Source organism: Oncorhynchus kisutch, linkage group LG19 (genome assembly GCF_002021735.2).
Source record: "Oncorhynchus kisutch isolate 150728-3 linkage group LG19, Okis_V2, whole genome shotgun sequence".
In the NCBI taxonomy this organism is placed as follows: Eukaryota; Metazoa; Chordata; class Actinopteri; order Salmoniformes; family Salmonidae; genus Oncorhynchus; species Oncorhynchus kisutch.
In genome coordinates, this window is record NC_034192.2 from 41782361 (window position 1) to 41800725 (window position 18365).

Consider the following 18365-nt stretch of genomic DNA (forward strand, 5'->3'; position numbering starts at 1 on the left):
TGATCCTGTACCCGCCTGCCTGACCACTGCCTGTCTCTGACCCTGCCTGCCGTCCTGTACCTTTGCTCCATCTCTGGATTACCGACCTCTGCCTGACCTGAACCTGAGCCTTCATGCCATCCTGTACCTTGGCCTCTGCTCTGGATTATCGACCCCTGCCTGCCTTGACCTGTCGTTTGCCTGCCCCTGTGGTTACAATAAACATAGTTACTTCACACAGTCTGCACTTGGGTCTTACCTTGATTCCTGATAGTATCCCTCATTTACTCAAGTGTTTCTTTTATTTTGGCAGTTACCTGTACACACTATTTTCTGTTTGTAATTACTGAATGTTACATTGTACTTACTGCAGTAACCCTAACTCTTACCCCAACCCATTTGGTCATTGGAAATGAAAATACTTGCTAAACTGTACTTAAAGGAACAATTATTGTAATAAGAACACTGTGGAGTGTTTCACAGGGAATACAGTGATTTTTATTTATGCAAGCAAATTTTGATCCTACATGCCAGAAAAGCCACTTCAACTGTTAGCACACGTATGTACAAAACAGATTCAATTAAGACAATGTTACTATGTAACATTTAGAACGAACGACTGGGTCCACAGATACAGAACAAGAAAAAGTGAGCGACTGGGTCACGTCTCTAGCAACCCTAGATTTGTGTCGGGACTATATATTGTGGAAGGGTGAAATAGTATGAATAAATGAATACAAATATATTTTTTAATTAAAATATGTCAAACATAAGTTGAATATGTCTGGTAACCCGTTGTATAAAAGTGATAATGCCCTTGAAGCCGGCGTTTGGAGGATATTCTGGGACGGTTTGCCGACTTCGTCTCGGGCCTAACAACACCCGTGCCAATACATCCTCCGATAACACCGGCTAAAAGACAGGAGCTGACAGGACAAACGCTGGTAAGCTTGACAAACAAGACGAACTGGCAACAGACAAACAGAAAACACAGCTATATCCTCTGATAACACCACCAGTAAAACCGGCTTCGAGGGCATCATCACATAAGTAAGCATTCTTTGTCAAAGTACAAAAGACTAATACGAGGAGAAAGCTGAAAACATTGTCAGGTCATTTACTGAATAAGCAACGTTGGTACAATAGTCAGTTCAAGACATGGTTGAAAGCTCATCACAAACTAAATAGACACAACTCAAACACTACCGTCTAATATCAGTAGCATAATGCTGTTACCATTGGGGGGTTTAGTACTGCACATGTAAACAAAAGGTTGACCCAGCAAGACAGGCAAAGTGTTAAACAAAATTGTCCATGCCACAAAAAAACATCTAAATTCACAGTTTTTACCTAACAGTACAGTTATCCAACTCTGAGTTGAACACCAATGCGCTTACACCTAGAGAGAGCACAGAAATGTCCAAATAAGTGCACAAAACTAGCTCTTAGAAATACTGACAAAACAAATATTGCCAGGCAATGAAATGGTAGGCCACCTTCGGAGTCCTATGGCATAATGATGTGTAAGCAATACAATCCAACTTTTACTGTCATAAATAAAATAACTTACTGTGACACACTTTTCTTAAGACTGATAAATCCACCAAAAAGTTCAATTTGACATTAAATACTTTTTTTTTGCATCAATATTTTTGAAAGACTGAGGGATTCGTAGTGAATTAAACCACAGAAACATATTTTTATTCTCTTATCAATTGTCCTGAATTTGAAGTGCTTAACATATAGGACCAAAGAATGCATTTATATCTCAATATATGCAGGGCAGAAATCTGCAAAAACTTTCATACTTGTATTTATTAAGTTACACTTTATGAAATAAAAATGGGGTTATGAGAACATGTGTCCGTGTGCTTGTGTGGCATATGATTGAAGACGATGGAATCATTCACAGTCCTTAGATACATAGCTTTAAATTGGCAAGATGCCTCATATTGTAATAAAATAATCCATTTTTTATCATATTGGCAACTAATTTCTTCTTTGATAATGACCTAAGTGTTTCCTGTTTAACAGGCTTCCCACTGGACACACACTGGTTAAATCAATCTTGTTTCCACGTCATTTCAATGAAATTACATTGAACCAATGTGGAATAGACATTTAATTGACATCTGTGCCCAGTGGGTTGGCACATCTAGTAAATCATGTTTTTGTATAATTATAATTTGGTAATGCTATCGTGTAACCGCAGGTAGAAAAAAAAAGCTTTTCACTTCAAAGTTATTATTTAGATCCCTGGCAGTACTGGTATTTAAAGGCTTCGGAAGCTTTAAAAGTTCCCCTGTGTGATTGAAAATATTGTAGTCTTCAACACCGATCACCCATCCATGTACATAGTGCTTTAAAATGAGATCTATACAGAAACACAATCATGAGAAATGTGCTTGAAACCCTTTAAGCCCTAATTGACCACCTAAAAAATGAATATAAATCAATTATAAAAGGAGGGAAATGTGACACTTGATAAAACTACAAACTCATAAAAAATCCAAAGAAATTCTCCAAAGTAAAAAAGTAAATGAAAAATACTTCTGCTAGATACTTCCAATTCGACTACGTACTGAACTACCAACTACTATAAAAGCCATAATACTACAGGTAATACTAACAATCATCATCATAATCATAATACAGTCCATAAGAGAGGTAATAGGGCTCATCATCTGAAATGCCATTTGGAGGGGTTGTGAGGGTCCCCTGGACCACTTTGTCATATGACGCACCAGTGACATTAGGGGTGGCGAGGACCCCCGGGCGCCACCCACCCCCCTCTTTAAAGGGGATGGTGGAGATGGAGGGGCAGGGTGGCAGGGCCAGGCGTCACGCTGGCCTTATGTGTAGGCGTTGAGACGCTCCTTGGAGCGGGTGGAGTGGATGTCGTGGAGCTCCTGCTCCTCCTTGGACTTGGTGTCCTCGTACTTCTGCATCCTGCACGCGTCCTTCACGTAGGCCCAGTTGGCTGACAGCACCATCAGGTAGTGGATCTAACAGAGATGAGTCACCCACATGTTCAGTCGGGGAGAAAAATCAAACACACCACAAATGATTGGTCTTTCACTTTTCCACTGACATCCATCAGGGAAAGATGAATGCCTGTCAGGAAATGGAAGAAAGTGTACCATATTTATATATTGTATTATCACTACAGATTTCATGATACTGTCTTAATGGAGAACATAGAAAGAGGAATTAGAATATTAGTAATTTAATAGGATCTCTATGGATTTTCACATCATGACATCATCAGCAGAAATGTAAAGTGCTATGATTGTGACCCACAGCTTTAATTAAACCTGGAAAATGAGTCAAATGAAGTATTCTACTGCTGAAAAACAATGTCTCAAATTTCGAATTTTTTATTTTTCAATTCACAATGGTGTATTTCACTGATATGCCAGCAGGCGGCAGTACAGTAGAAGCAGTCGTAGTAGTACCCAGGGTTTCAATGGCAGAAAAGGCTCATGGAGACGCACAGCCATTGTGAATGTATTTTGCTTAAATGACTGTGGTTGTTACTTTGCCACACCTTTCACACTGAATCAGATCAATATAAGAAGCTAATAGATTTGAATCTACACACAGACCAAATTACTGGTATCTTAAGGATTCCAACATAAGCTGCAGTCTCAGCTGCGAGGACTTGGAATAGTGAAAACACTGCATCCATTCTGTTTAACATCTCATCTCGTATTTGATGTTGATAATTAATCATTTGTTTTAGTAATCAGTTAAATAATCAGATAAAATGGAAGGACCATGCATTTTTTACTGCATTAACACCTTTTCAGTTCAGCATGAGACAGAAGTCAGACATGCATTGATTCTTTTTTAACATTGTAGTTTCCTTTTTTTACTGCCGCCCTTCTGTTGGTGGGTGTCTGTCGCGTACCACCACCGTTTCCTAGCCATTTGTTTTGTTAAAATGGGAGGCAATGTCTCACTGAAATTTGCACCATCATCTTTGACTAACGATGACCACATTCTCTTTCTTAGAAAATGGCTCCTCACAAATTACCGAGAGATGTTTTCAACAAGCTCCGGGCCTTTCTTCTCCCAGTTTCCATGACAACCCTGTGAAATGCCTAGCATCTCTGAGCCAAAGAAAAACCTTGTCTCTCCACTGCGCCAAAATACTGCCTCCCCAGCCATTCCCATACACTTGCAGCAAAACAGAGATTTCAGCTACAGAAATCAACTGAGCCCATTAAAACACAACATTTGGTTTACCACCGTTACCATTTGTATTTGACCTACTACTGTCATTTTCAAAATGGCCACGTCAAATCAGAACCTTGTATTACAATTTGTTTGCCTATGGACTAGTTAAATAAAACTAGTGCAGGGGAAAAATCACTGACATGTCTGATTCCTATTTTGTCATATGAGACAGCGACCTGCACAGATCTCAGCCGTTCATATACAGATTACATGGTCCATATATCCATTGACCTCAAATGGATATAAATCAAAGCTGTAATATCAGCTACATCAACAGAGATAGAAAAGTAATAGGTTTTTGTGTCTCACCATAGCAATGACGGCAGCTCCAGCACCAGCCAGGGAACAAACGAACAGGTGGAATGTCATGTCCAGCTGTATCAAAGACAAAGGAAAGGAGAAAATGAGTCAGGCTTCCCCATAAAAACCCTAGTGAACCTGTACAAGACCCACACACATTTCATTATATGCATTATTTAAAACCTTCATAGATGTTGCACGGAAATGTTCATTTTGCAAAAGCTTTTGAACTTTGAAACTTTGAAACCAAGTATCACATCATTTATTAAACATATGTTATTCACATTTGATGTATTTGTAGTTAAGTTATTTGTATCACCTACCTCATTTGATTCACACATTTTGTAAAACTTGTCAGATCCAGTACATACAGTCTTCCCCTCCCCAATTGGCACAATACCTGAAAAGAAAGGAGAACATTTCATTAGGGCATTCCGACATTTTCATATTCGTTTTGATTTATCTCAGAATATCTATACCACAGATGTCTATGCAACATTCATGGGTAATATGTTTGAAACTACCCACAGAGAAGCAGTAAACCCAACTACTGTATATCATGAATCCTTACCATACTGGCGCGGGTCCAGGCACAGAGTGACTCCCTCCAGGATGGTGGCGTTTTGGCAAATGGTCCAGATGTTGAAGTAGATGAAGACGGGGAGGGAGGTGAATGCAGTCACCCCGAGCCAAGCCAGCATGAAGATGTACGTCAGCATGATGAACTAAGACATAGGATAGCGGAGACTCAGTAGATTCCAGATTCCAGGTATACCTCACGTCAAGTGAATTAGGAATAACATTAAGAGCTGTTAGTATTTCCCATCAGGATTTATTGTGACTGAGTCTATATCAGTGTTTCCCAAATGTCTCCCCACATTCCACTTTTTGATCTATTCCAGTACTAGCACACTTAATTCCACATAAACTTGATGATTGGCCATGTGAAACAGTTGTGCAGGTATAGAAAGTGGAACGGATGGGGGTACTCGGAGAGAGGCCTAAATTCTGCCCTTTTACACAGCATAGTTACATTTTATCTACAATATTTTGATTGATGGCACTGCCATTTTAAAAGCTACTTTGTCCCTTAGGGCCATTGCATTACACACAGGTCGTTCATAGAAAATGTTACAAGCTACTCTTGAAGATCACTAAACCTCATCATTCAGTGATTAATGACCCCTTACCCAAGCACTGACGCAACGTCCACAGGTGGTGATCTTGAAGTCTCCGTAAAGGTCCTTAATGGCTCCGCTGGTAAAGAAGCCCTCCACCATCAACAGAATGCCATAGACAAAGAACGCCGAGGCGATGCCATAGATCACATACTTAATGATGTCAATCCTAGATGGAAAAAAAGTGAAAAGTGTGTGAAAACAACTGTAATGTACAGTTATTACATTGTTGTTTCATTGTTATTGTGCATTAAAAACACATTTCTACATCCTCTGTAACTCTGTCTGGTCAAACTTATCAAGTTACATTGAATAGTGTATTTACACAGTAACTATACAAGTGACTAATTTCAAACCCATTTTAAATCGAGACAGTGTTCTTTCACCAGGATACAATGTTGGTCTTATCGAGCCCATCTGCAATGCAGGTTCTTCTAAAGTACAGAGAGCTACTAGGTATAGGGGTAACTTTCAGGTGATACACAACAGTGTATCTTGAATGTTTCCAGTTTAGGTCATTGGTGTGTAGCCTGCTCACATGGTGAACACGTCAAGGGAATCCACGGGTCCTCTGACCACCTCAAAGTAGTTCTGCAGTATGGTGACGGTCCCAGAGAGGGCCTCGTGCCCACAGCCACAGAACAGTGCCACCCCGGCGTACAACAGGATGGTCGCGATAAGTGACGGGTATGGGATGCCACCCAGGCATTTGATGCAGCACTCCAGGCATCCTGAGCACACAGAGAGAAGAGAGACAGAGAAGGTCAGACTTCACGAAAGACAGGAGGGAATGTTCACTATATACACTAAATCACAGGACAATAGAGGGAGAAACACTGTATTGAGAGTACTGGTTGAGAATGCTGGAAGATATCTTGAGAGGAATCAATCAGACTAAGCTGTGGTCAGTACAAGGCCTTTATATCAACACCACAACCACTAAAATGATGTTGTTGCATGAGGTGCATAGCAATCCTAGTAGTAGGTACCATAATCAACATGGTAACTGTTTCTAAAAATGGATATTATGTGATTGCGTGGCACACTTCATAGGGTTTTGACACAGCAGCCTTCACCTAAGAACAATATGGTATCGTATGGTACCTCACCTACAGTGGTCATCCTCTACACACTGGTGGTTAAATGCAGTCGAAGGTGAAGCAGTGAGAGAGTGACTCCCCTCTTTGCTACACATATTCTAGTATGAGGAATGAGGTGAACCCAACTTTAACCCTACAGAGGTTTAACCCACCCAGCAGAGCCCTGGTGTGGTTGACCCTTTCAGCCTGAGCCCTAGGTGAACTCTGACCCATAGGCGTCCCGGGCATCCACTCTGTCTGGCCACACATCGGACAGGGATCAGGGTGAATAATAACATGTTACGAGAAGTGTGTGTGTGTATGTCTGTCTGTGTGAGTGTGTGAGACTGTGCCTCAGTCTAAGTGTCTGTGGGCGGGATGTCCGGGTGTATTTGACTGGATTGGTGTGTTTCTACAAAATGCTGTGACCATATTATAACAGCATCACAATCCCATGGATGTGTTACTGTATGTTAGGGTTTGTGTATGTGTTTGAGGGAAGCAGTCTGGACAGTGAGTTCATTCTTCAGCCTAACGAATGCTATGCCAACATACTCTAAAAATGCATGTCATTCATGCACAACTTTCAGACTAATGTCATTTGCATTCCAATTTCATTAGTGAACCCCACTCTTTTTCATGGCCAGATATGAGCTGTTATTGAGTCAAATAGTATTTCCTCTCCTCCTAGTGCACTCTGAAATATGCTCCCCAAATCAATGCGCAGCACTAATGAAATGCACAAATTTAATTTCACGCTCATACGACTGGAGAATTTCCTCCAGTGCCTCTACATCACCATTAGAACCATTGATTAATTCTTCCACATTCAATCCCCGCTCATGATCCCCATTCAAAAAAAAAGTCTGAAAAACCGAGCTGACTCTATTTCATTTGTAATTCTCAGAGATACCAATCAATGACATCTCCCTCATCGCAGCCAAGCAGTCATTTATTTGCCATCTCCTCTATCACGCCTCGTGTTTATTTTCCGTTGCACTGCATTGCGAAAGCAATAGCCCTCTTCCTCCTCCCTCCTCCACGCTCTGCATCTGTTTCTATACAGATTGTGACTGGAATAGCAAGTAAGCTAGCCATCTACCTCTGCCTCAGCCTGCTAGGTTGGGGATCCTTTATTGAAAAAACACATGAATTTCACATGTGAATACATGTTAAGTGTTCCAAAAACACATGGGATCACATGTGATCTTATGTTAGGTTAATGTGATAACGTGACAACATATAAAGCAACATAACATGAAACGATACATTTGAAAAAATCTGATTACGTGAAGTGTTCCAAAAACACATTTTCACATGATTTCACATTTTCACAAAATCATGTGATTTTCCACATGTGAAATCATGCGTTTTCCTCATCCTAGCCTATCTCCAGATGTAATCCAAGGCCAGTGTCATCACGTCATCAAGCCCGATTCCCAGCTATGATATTGACTACATCACTACTTGTTTTTGTAAGAAGTGCTGACATGCTGAATGCACAGATGTGCCTGTTTAAACTACTAGCACACAGCTTGGACACCCACGCATACCCCACAAGACATGCCACTAAATGTGTCTTCCCAATTCCCAAGTCAAGAACAGACTATGGAAGGTGCACAGTACTACATAGAGCCATGGCTACATGGAACTCTATATTTTTTATTTATTTAACCTTTATTTAACCAGGTAGGCCAGTTGAGAACAAGTTCTCATTTACAACTGCGACCTGGCCAAGATAAAGCAAAGCAGTGTGACACAAACAACACAGAGTTACACATGGGATAAACAAAATCTATATACAGTGTGTGTAAATGATGTAGTATTAGGGAGGTAAGGCAATAAATAGGCCATAGTGGTGAAATAATTACAATTTAGCAATTAACATTTGAGTGATAGATGTGCAGAAGATAAATTTGCAAGTAGAGATACTGGGATGCAAAGGAGAAAAAGTTAAATATAACAATATGGGGATGAGGTAGTTGGGTGGGCTATTTACAGATGGGCTGTGTACAGGTGCAATGATTGGTAAACTGCTCTGACAGATGATGCTTAAAGTTAGTGAGGGAGATATAAGACTCCAGCTTCAGTGATTTTTGCAATTCGTTCCAGTCATTGGCAGCAGAAAACAGGAAGGAAAGGCGGCCAAAGGAGGAGTTGGCTTTGGGGATGACCAGTGAAATATACCTGCTGGAGCACGTGCTATGGGTGGGTGCTGCTATGTGACTGGGACTGGGAGACTAGCCAGGATCGAGGAAAATATGAACGAAGCAAAGTACAGGAAGATCCTTGATGAAAACCTGCACTAGAGCACTCTTAGCGCTCAGGACCTCAGACTGGGGGTGAAGGTTCACCTTCCAACAGGACAAAGACCCTAAGCACACAGCCAAGACAACGCAGGAGTGGCTTCAGGACAAGTCTCCAAATGTCTTTGAGTGGCCCAGAGACAGAGCCTGGATTTGAACCTGATCAAACATCTCTGGAAAGACCTGAAAAAAGCTGTGCAACGACGCTCCCCATCCAACCTGACAGAGCATGAGAGGATCTGTAGAGAGAAGAATGGGAAAAAGCTGGAGGACAGCTAGTTTCCGTCCTCCTCTGGGTACATTGACTTCAATACAAAACCGAGGAGACAACTTTTGTAGGACGTCCTCCAACCTATCAGAACTCATGAAGAATGAACTGACATGTTGTCCACCCAATCAAAGGATCAGAGAATTAATCTAGTACTGAAAGCATAAGCTACAGCTAGCTAGCACTGCAGTACATAACATCTGGTGAGTAGTTGACTCAAAGAGAGAGAAAGACAATAGTTGAACAGCTTTGAACAATTTCATTTAAAAAATGAAGGAGAAGCCAGAGAGCGAGCGAGAGAGATAGCTATATTTCCTTGTATTTTTTTTACTTTCACTTACTTAGCTAGCAAATGCAGTTAGATTGTTTAGCCTATTCAAACACCTGACTCAAACAGAGAGGGGTCGTATTGTTACGTACGTCGTCGGAATGAGACCAAAGCGCAGCGTGGAAAGTGTTCATGATAATTTAATAATGAAACACTGACAAAACAATAAAAGATAAACAAACGTAAAGTTCTGCAGGGCTAGACAGCTACTGTGCAAAAACAAGATCCCACAAACTAGGGTGGAAAACAGGCTGCCTAAGTATGATTCCCAATCAGAGACAACGATAGACAGATGCCTCTGATTGGGAACCCTACCCGGCCAACAAAGAAATAGAAAACTAGAAAACTAGAACACCCAAATCACACCCTGACCTAACCAAATAGAGAAATAAAAAGGCTCTCTAAGGTCAGGGCGTGACACGTATGTTAGCTAGCTGGCTATGGCTGTCCAACACCGGAACTCTTCCAAGTCAAGGTAAGCTTTTGGTTTTATTAATTTATTGCCACCTTGGCCCACAAGTGTAACTACTAAACTTCTTGCTGACTGTACACTGTACTGCATGATTGTAGCGGGTTCTATTAGCTATGTTGACTATGACGTTAGCTAATATGGTGACAATGATGTAGGCTGTGTGTAGAGTTTAGCGGTTATTTTCGCCTGTTCACAGACAGATGATGTGTTGTGCACTGACATCCACAAGCGAAGGGAAAAGGTGAGAAGAGGATAGCGCGTAGATGCAAGAAGGAATTATACAACAAGCAAAGTGATCATGCTGTTTGTATGTGGCTACTATGAAAGTGAACTGTGTTTGCGTGTGATCAGAGGTGTATTCATTCCATCGATTCTGTTGAAAAACTTTTCTTAAAACGGAAACAAACGGAACAAAACGGGGATAAACATACCTGAATTTGTCCAGTAGAAACTCTCATTAGTAACTGTTGAACTAATGATAACACCCTAGATCAGCTAGATGCAGACAAGAGTGTGCAAGGCGGTATTGAATGCGTTACTGTCTGTAACGTTGATTATAAAAAAATTATCAAGACCTGTGCACCTATGTTATAAACTTTCATTCATTGGCCTCATGATGGGTATAGGGAAAATGTGAGTATCATGTGGTAATCTAAACCTGTCGATGTCACATTGAGCTGAGTCAATGGAATATGAAGGACAGTCATCCAATATGCTGTAATAGAAATAAGGCCATGCTGATTCAAAAAATGATCTTCCTCCCTCATGTTAAACTGCACCGACCGCCACTGGTGTGTTTTGAAAATGTTTTGTGGACTTCATGAATCACTATAAAAAAGTTTTGGGGATAAATTGAAATATTTGACAATATTAGAATTGTTAAAAACTCACATGGTTCTTCATTGCAAGGGCATTGGGCGGTAGTACTGGTGGCCATATTGCCATTTAATGCAATACATATGAAGTCTTAAGGATTCATTGGGAACCAGATATGGTTATAATCATACATTTGCATGGCACTATTGGTTTTCTAACAAGTTCAACAATTCTCCACTGGAAAACAACAGCTACTCCTCCCATCATAAGTCTAATTACCAGCCTTTTCACAGACTTACATTGAACTTGAGATTCGTGACTCAATCTGTTGGCGCTATGCTAGTGAAAATGACAACTAGTGTGAATTGACTGAAAGAGCCACTGGATGCTTGATCCATAATTTAGCACCAGCAGCACAGTAACAGCACAGCGCCAGCCACTTCCATCCATTATTCATGGCAGCTGCTTTACTGTTACATTACCTGGGATGAGAAAGTTGCCTGTTTAATGAGCTGCCACCGGGATTCCAATTGATCATGTTCACAGTGGAATAGGGTTGAGTGTGTTGTAGAACTTGTTGGGTATCAACTGGCCCAGTGTCAGTTTAGGTATATGTTGTGAAAGGGACCATTCACTCTCTCTAGCAATGTATTTAACAACAAGACCAGTTTTTATAGCCTGGGCACCAGTCTGTTTGTGTCATCATGACTAAGATGACAAGGAGCTGTCATGATAGCACAAACAGATCTGAGACTAGTCTACAGTTGTTCTTGGAGACAAGCATAACAGAAAAGTTAAATGAACTGTTGTTTTTACAGATTGGCATTAGTAAAGCATTCCTCCAAAAGTGGCTTACGGTCAACAATGACATTGTCTATTATATTTATCTCATGATGACCACACTTTGTTCTTGAACTTTATTCATATGAAACCTTCAAATTAGGGTGCCATTAAATATTACTGGAAATCAGTACAGTATGTGAAAACATGGCTACATGTGGATTATCTCTAAACTGACAATAAAGGCTGAATCAAGAGACAGGCTCCAGCTCCACCTTCAATTGTACTCCATACAAACAGCCCCTCTTCAAAAAGTAAAGTCTGTAATTCGGCTCTGACCCCAAACATGTCTCTCCAGTCCAATCAACAGAAGGCGTCTCTCTCTCTCTCTAACACAAAGAGAAAGGACAGGCCCCTCCCATGCCCCCTCCCCACTACCACGGTCACCACTCTCCCATCTGTCAGCGTCATGTCCGACAGGCAAAAGGGACACACACACACACACACACACACCCTCAGCACACAATGGCTCATTAAAAGGTTGAGGTTGCCATCATGTAATGGTCACCTCTTAGAAAACATTGATAATGTATCTTGAAGACAACAGCACTCCTAAGGATCATTCAGAAAATAATCCATATAGTATCAGCCGCACAATCACAAGATCTATAGTGGCATTAGTTTCATTAAAACAGGGAAGGGGGGAGCGAGAGACGGAGAAGGGGTGGAGGGAAACAGAGGGAGAGATTGAGAGAGAAGGAGATAGATTCAAAGAGAAAAAGCGAATTAGTTTCTGGTTAGAATAGCTTGTGGTGTACACAAGGCACATTTTCACATTTACTAATGTTCATTTGATCTGGTGGCCTGGAGACGTCCATGGGAGGCGGAGTAGGGGAAAATAAGCCTACACAAAGCAGTGGGGATGTTTCAGTCTGTGAATGTCGGAAGAGTACGTGTTTCAGCGTTCGCTTTCCCTATACCCCCCCCCCCCCCCCACCCCCCCCACCCCCAACATTTGTTATGCTGCATCTTGACACACATGTCCAGTTTATGAGGTAAAATAGTATACTTTTATTTGATCAATGGGTTGTGTTACCCCTTCTCGCGCACTTGCAAATTGTATCTTTTATTACATGACATTGAATATATGACAGACATGGAAAACCTGTATTATGGCTTCCCTACTTGAATTCATGTTTTTTTTGTAATAATCTTGGATAGATTCCAAGAATTCCAATTCCAGTTTCTAGAATGAAAGTTTTCCTGACCAAGAGGCACGATTCTTTTGCAAAGGCCACTCTAGTGAATTATAAGATCTCTATGGTATGGACACTATCATAATGCAATACACCTCAGGCTATGGGACGAATGTGAATCCAATTTGGTTGATTTTGGTTGCTAAAAAAGCTTAGCCTCTTCCATTTGACAGCCAAAATAGATCTGTAACACTAGTAGCAATATAACAGAAGATCAAAGGTATTTTGTAACACTTTGTTAACGGTGAAACTAAATGTGATGCAAACTATTTGGAGGTATTTATTGTTCTTTTGAGTATTTACAAAGCAGCCCTGAGAGGTATAAAATGCACAGTTTTAAATTTGCATGTACAGTCATGTTGTGTCTGATAACCATAAAGTGTCATGTTCTGTACAGTATGTGCATTCCATTTGTATTATTTTTGCACGGTAGCCCCCTGGCTAGTCCATGGTGCCCCTAATGCCAGGACAGGGCTACAGACGATCTACAGAGCTCTGGTCCACACATAACGGATGTCCTCATAGGAGGTGACAGGGGGACAGTTGCTGGAGGAATGGCCCAGAGAAAGAGCACTTACATCTGCTTGTCCTCTTAAATATGTCATGGACTCGGGGTTCTCTGAGGTGGGGGGTCAGTTTGTGACCAGTCACCCCAGAATGACAGTGAGGTCACATACCGTTTGATGCTGCTCGTCCCTGAGAGTTGCTCAGATTTATATATAATGCATGGTTAAAGCTAGGTGGCCTGACAACTTTAAAGATCAACGACTTCAGCTCAGACTAAAAATAATACTACAGGAGCAGTGTTACCATAACTTTTTTTTAAATTTTATTTACATAATCTCCACAAATACACGGAAATGAAAACTGAAATGAATTTGTCATCTAAGGTAACATACAAAACACATTGAACATTAAATATAAGCAATATAAAGCCATTTGAGAGGCCCTCAAGGCGGAGGCCCAAAGTCATTCATTGGCCTAACTCCCAAGAGGGTGTTAAATCTCCCCTTTCATGTGCTCTTAAACCAGCCTTTCAGCTCAGTAGATTTACAGTGGTCATGTGAATAATTGTCTCAACCAAGTGACAAGTGACAAGAGAACCCTTAATATAACAGTAAGGTGTAATCTATAACTTGGTAATACTTTACATAGAAGTACTGTTTATGACGGGTTGTGGTTTTATAAGTAGTTTATAGATCATCATTAGATAATATGTAGTTTATGAATAATTATTAAATAGTTATAATTTTGGTCGTTGCCAAATAATAGGTTTATTTATGGCTGCACTGAGGATTTTGTTACTGTTATTAAAAGATGAATAACATAAATCACATTACCTCACTAAATGCGGAAGACACATTTCAGATGAATGCATTCAGTTGTACAACTATGTGTCCCACTTTCCCTTTCCCTTTCCCTCACTGCGAAGGTAATACTGCGAGAGCATACTCAAGTCCCTCTCAATATGGCTACTCTAGCTTTCTAAAGTGAAATGTATTTTCCTTGTGTCAATAATTGAAATGTCAGGAACATTTTGGGGCAATTTGATGTTTGTTTGAGGTTGATGCCTTTTCTGTTTAGGGGGTGGTTTTAGGGCTAAGGTTTGCATGGAGGAACCAAATGCCAAATATCAACAGTTAACCAAAATTCCATTATTTGCTAGTGGGCAAGACACACTGCACATACTGTAGCAGGCCTAGAAGCATGTAGGCCAACCTACTACATGGCATTTACACTATGCATGCATTCAGACTTCATAATTGGAAACAGGAGGGTCAAATCATCTTGTTTCAAGCACTAGACTTCTAAGTGTCCCTAGCTGAACTTCAGTAGCCTGGTCCCAGGCCTGTTTGTGCTGTATCCGACTCCCATGATCATTGTTATGGTTTAGCATGTTGTAGAACCATGCTAAACCAGGGACCAGGCAACTGAAGTTCATCAGTCAGTGTGTTGATTCAGAGAGGAAGCACTAAAGAAGAAGAGTGTTAATGTGGAGCAGCACTTAGCCAAGCTGCTTTAGCACCCTGTTTCATTTATAACTTTACAAATTTGATAGAGAAGAGATGTGCCAGTTAGCCACCTTTGGGCCAGTGGGGCCGCAGCGCTAGTAGTGTAAAGAGTGCTCGGCTAAGTATTATAGAAAGACTAACAAGGCCTTCACCCAAATGAATGGGCATGGTGTACTCGAGACACGCATGCACAGTCTGGGTGCTAGTCTCATTCAGTATGGTGAACATTGATGGAGATGGCCAACTGTATCATGTGACAGATAGGGCTTCCGGGATAAAGAATTCACACAGAGAGAGCGAGTACAATACCCATCAGTCATCCCACAGGTTGGAGACATCTTAGTGCCAAAGAATCATGGATCATAGTGTGAAAACAGAATTCCTGATCCAATGTTATATTGCAGCCACCATTGGTTATAACATCTTACCAGACAATAAAGGCCTATCACTTTGTAGTACATGCAATTATTCAGCTGTCCCCATAGCAGAACCCTACCCTGGTTCCAGGTAGAATAATTTTGGGTTCCATGTAGAACCCGCTGTGGAAAGGGTTTTTACATGGAACCCAAAATTGTTCTACTTGGAACCAAAAGGGTTCTACCTTGAATCAACAAGGGTTATTCAAGGGCTTGTCCTATGGGGACAGCAGAAAAATAGTTTTTTTTTAACGAGTGACCATCCATGACACTCACACAAACACACACACACGCACACAGACACTGTGTAAACTGTGTGTCCAGGATACCAAAATGTCATCTGCAGGAACAGAACAGAGAGCAGAGTGGCTGCAGGGATAATGACCAGACTTGGCCAGTGCCATGGCAACTCATGCCTGTGAAGCACTGGTTTTCAGGAAGGAGGGAAGAAAAGAAGCACAGACATACGAAGCCCTGTCACATGCACAGAACCTGGGAAGAAGGGGGAAAGGAAGGAAGGAAGGAGGAGGAAGAGGAGTTGAGGGGGAGAAATACACCTCAGAGTGGAGAGAACGACAGCATTTTTATTCATCCAGTGAGCATTTAAATTAATATGGAAGAAGGCTCATTCAAACCAACCGCTTGTAAACATCAATGTATTTATACATCATGTATTTATAGACTGCTATTTTCGCCTCAAGCCTACACTTCTTCAACAATGGCGAAGGGGTAAATTTGCATTTTAAATGGCAACCCCTTTGCACAATGCAAACAACATACCCTGCATGCATATGCACTAGAAAGGAATCTTCACATGCGTCAAAAAAATGTCTGCTGAATGCATGAAAGCGCTTTGATTTGAATACAAAAGCTAGACATGCATATGGTCGGAATACAATGGTTTTATTAGCGAAAGCGGACTGGCTCGATGTCTCTTGTCTTCGATGTTCCGCTGATCCATTTCGACAGGCATGGGAGAGCCTTACCGAGACACCCGTGAACAAAGACAATCCTCCCTGTGCTTTCACAGTCAACGCTCACAGAGGCAGGTCACACCCCTCTGACTGTTTCGACAGCAGACAACACCCACACCACACACACACACTTTAGTCAAGCAGACAATCAATGGACAAAGGAACAACCCAAACAGATGCTTTTTTATACCCAGATCATTAACCAAATATTTTCTCAAACCTTTCTGCATAAGTACTTCACTGACAACAGACAAATAAATTAGGGGAGGATTTCACTCAAATGGAATCTCAATCCATCCACTGGAATATAAAATACACTTCTCTTTCCTTACCTTTCTGAGTCTGCCCCTCGTCCATATCTTCTTCCATCTGGGCTATTCTAGATGCAGAGCAACTGATATGACAAAAGCTCAGAACTCTGTTTCTGTGTGTGTTGTCGGCTGAGGGATAGTCCACAGAAGTCTCTCTCTTTCTCTATCTCTCACTCTCTACTCTGTGTTCAGACCTCTTGTCAGCAGAGATTTAATTCAAGTAGTCGTGCCGTTGATTTATGAGAGAGATCAGTGCGTCTTCACAGCGCTGTCCATCGCGAGCCACTCTGGCAAGTGCTGAAAACCTGGTCTCAACAGTGGAGAATACAGGGGGTGGAGGGAAAAGGGTGGTCTCAGTATGCAGGAATAAGTATGTTTGCAGGAAGGCGCAGGTGGTCAGAAAACAGAAAGCATAGAGAGGCAATGATAGAAACACCGGCTCAGCCTTGAAAACATACCCTTACCCTGAGAACAGGAGGAGGGGTGTTTCTTTAGAGGTGTTGAACACTCTCCCACCCAGCCCACCCGGATAACCCCTTTTTTCAGAGAGAATGGTTAAGCCTGTCAGCCCCCTTGGCTATGTTCTGCTGCATGAAGTGAACCTTCTCCTTAACTGAAAAAATATATATTTCAGAAATCCAAAAGGGAATTCTCATAATCATATTAATCATCCAGGTTCAATTTGTTTATTACAAGGACTTGTCATGGGACCCTTATCATATATACTGAACAAAAATATAAACGCAACATGCAACAATTTCAACAATTTTACTGAGTTACAGTTCATACAAGGAAATCAGTCAATTGAAATAAATTCATTAGGCCGTAATCTATGGATTTCACATGACTGGGCAGGGGCACAGCCATGGGTGGGCCTGGGAGGGCACACTTCTTTATGCATTTCTGTTTTACTCACCTGTAAGAAAAACCTGTCCCTTTAAGAGTGACAGACGATGTCACAGCAAGCAGGAGCTCACAGTTTTAATTAGTCTAACTCCCAAGTTTAGCTCGCCACCTGAGGCTTCTAACATTATTATTCTAACTGTTGTATCCTTCACTGTGTGTGAATGCAATAACTGTGAGTACAGTATTTGTTTCCTTGTTTCCTGACATAGTTGCCAATGTTTAAGTCATATTTTTGTCATTGTACAGCATTTTATGCACTTGTTTTGTGCCAGCTAGGAAACAACTGTTAGCCATATTTTGCCTGTACGTTGACTAGCTAGCTAGCTATGTTGTAGCCATTTTAATGTAATTTCTGAGTCACTTTATTGTTATAGCAGATGAGAAATATTTATTCTTGTTTATTATCACTAAATACACTACTTGACCAAAAGTATGTGGACACCGGCTCGTCAAAAAACGTATTCCAAAATCATGGGCATTAATATGGAGTTGGTCCCCCCTTTGCTGCTATAACATCCTCCACTTATCTCTGAAGGCTTTCCACTAGATTTTGGAACATTGCTGTGAAGACTTGCTTCCATTCAGCAACAAGAGCATTAGTGAGGTCGGGCACTGATGTTGGGCGATTAGGCCTGGCTCACAGCCAGCGTTCCAAGTCATACCAAAGGTGTTCGATGGGGTTGAAGTCTGGGCTCTGTGCAGGCCAGTCAAGTTCTTCCACACCGATCTCGACAAATCATTTCTG

General features: G+C 41.3%; 1 protein-coding gene across 1 annotated transcript; it reads right to left on the reverse strand.

The window, feature by feature from the left end:
• Window positions 1–461: 461 nt before the first annotated feature.
• On the reverse strand, window positions 462–17199 carry gpm6aa (glycoprotein M6Aa). Its single transcript, XM_020509178.2, has 7 exons — window positions 16736–17199; window positions 6235–6427; window positions 5709–5865; window positions 5090–5243; window positions 4842–4918; window positions 4528–4593; window positions 462–2984 (listed from the first exon to the last, which is right to left on the reverse strand). Exons 1-7 carry the CDS (start codon window positions 16770–16772, stop codon window positions 2832–2834), a joined length of 837 nt encoding a protein of 278 aa, XP_020364767.1. The 5' UTR covers window positions 16773–17199; the 3' UTR covers window positions 462–2831.
• Window positions 17200–18365: the final 1166 nt, after the last annotated feature.

Excerpts from the sequence above, each read along its gene's own strand:
- gpm6aa (XM_020509178.2), bottom strand. The coding sequence starts at position 16,772 with ATGGAAGAAGATATGGACGAGGGGCAGACTCAGAAAG. Across the intron at positions 5,866-6,234 it reads TCCCTTGACGTGTTCACCAT|GATTGACATCATTAAGTATG; the intron begins GTGAGCAGGCTA and ends TTTTCCATCTAG. Across the intron at positions 2,985-4,527 it reads GAGCTGCCGTCATTGCTATG|ATCCACTACCTGATGGTGCT; the intron begins GTGAGACACAAA and ends CATCTCTGTTAG.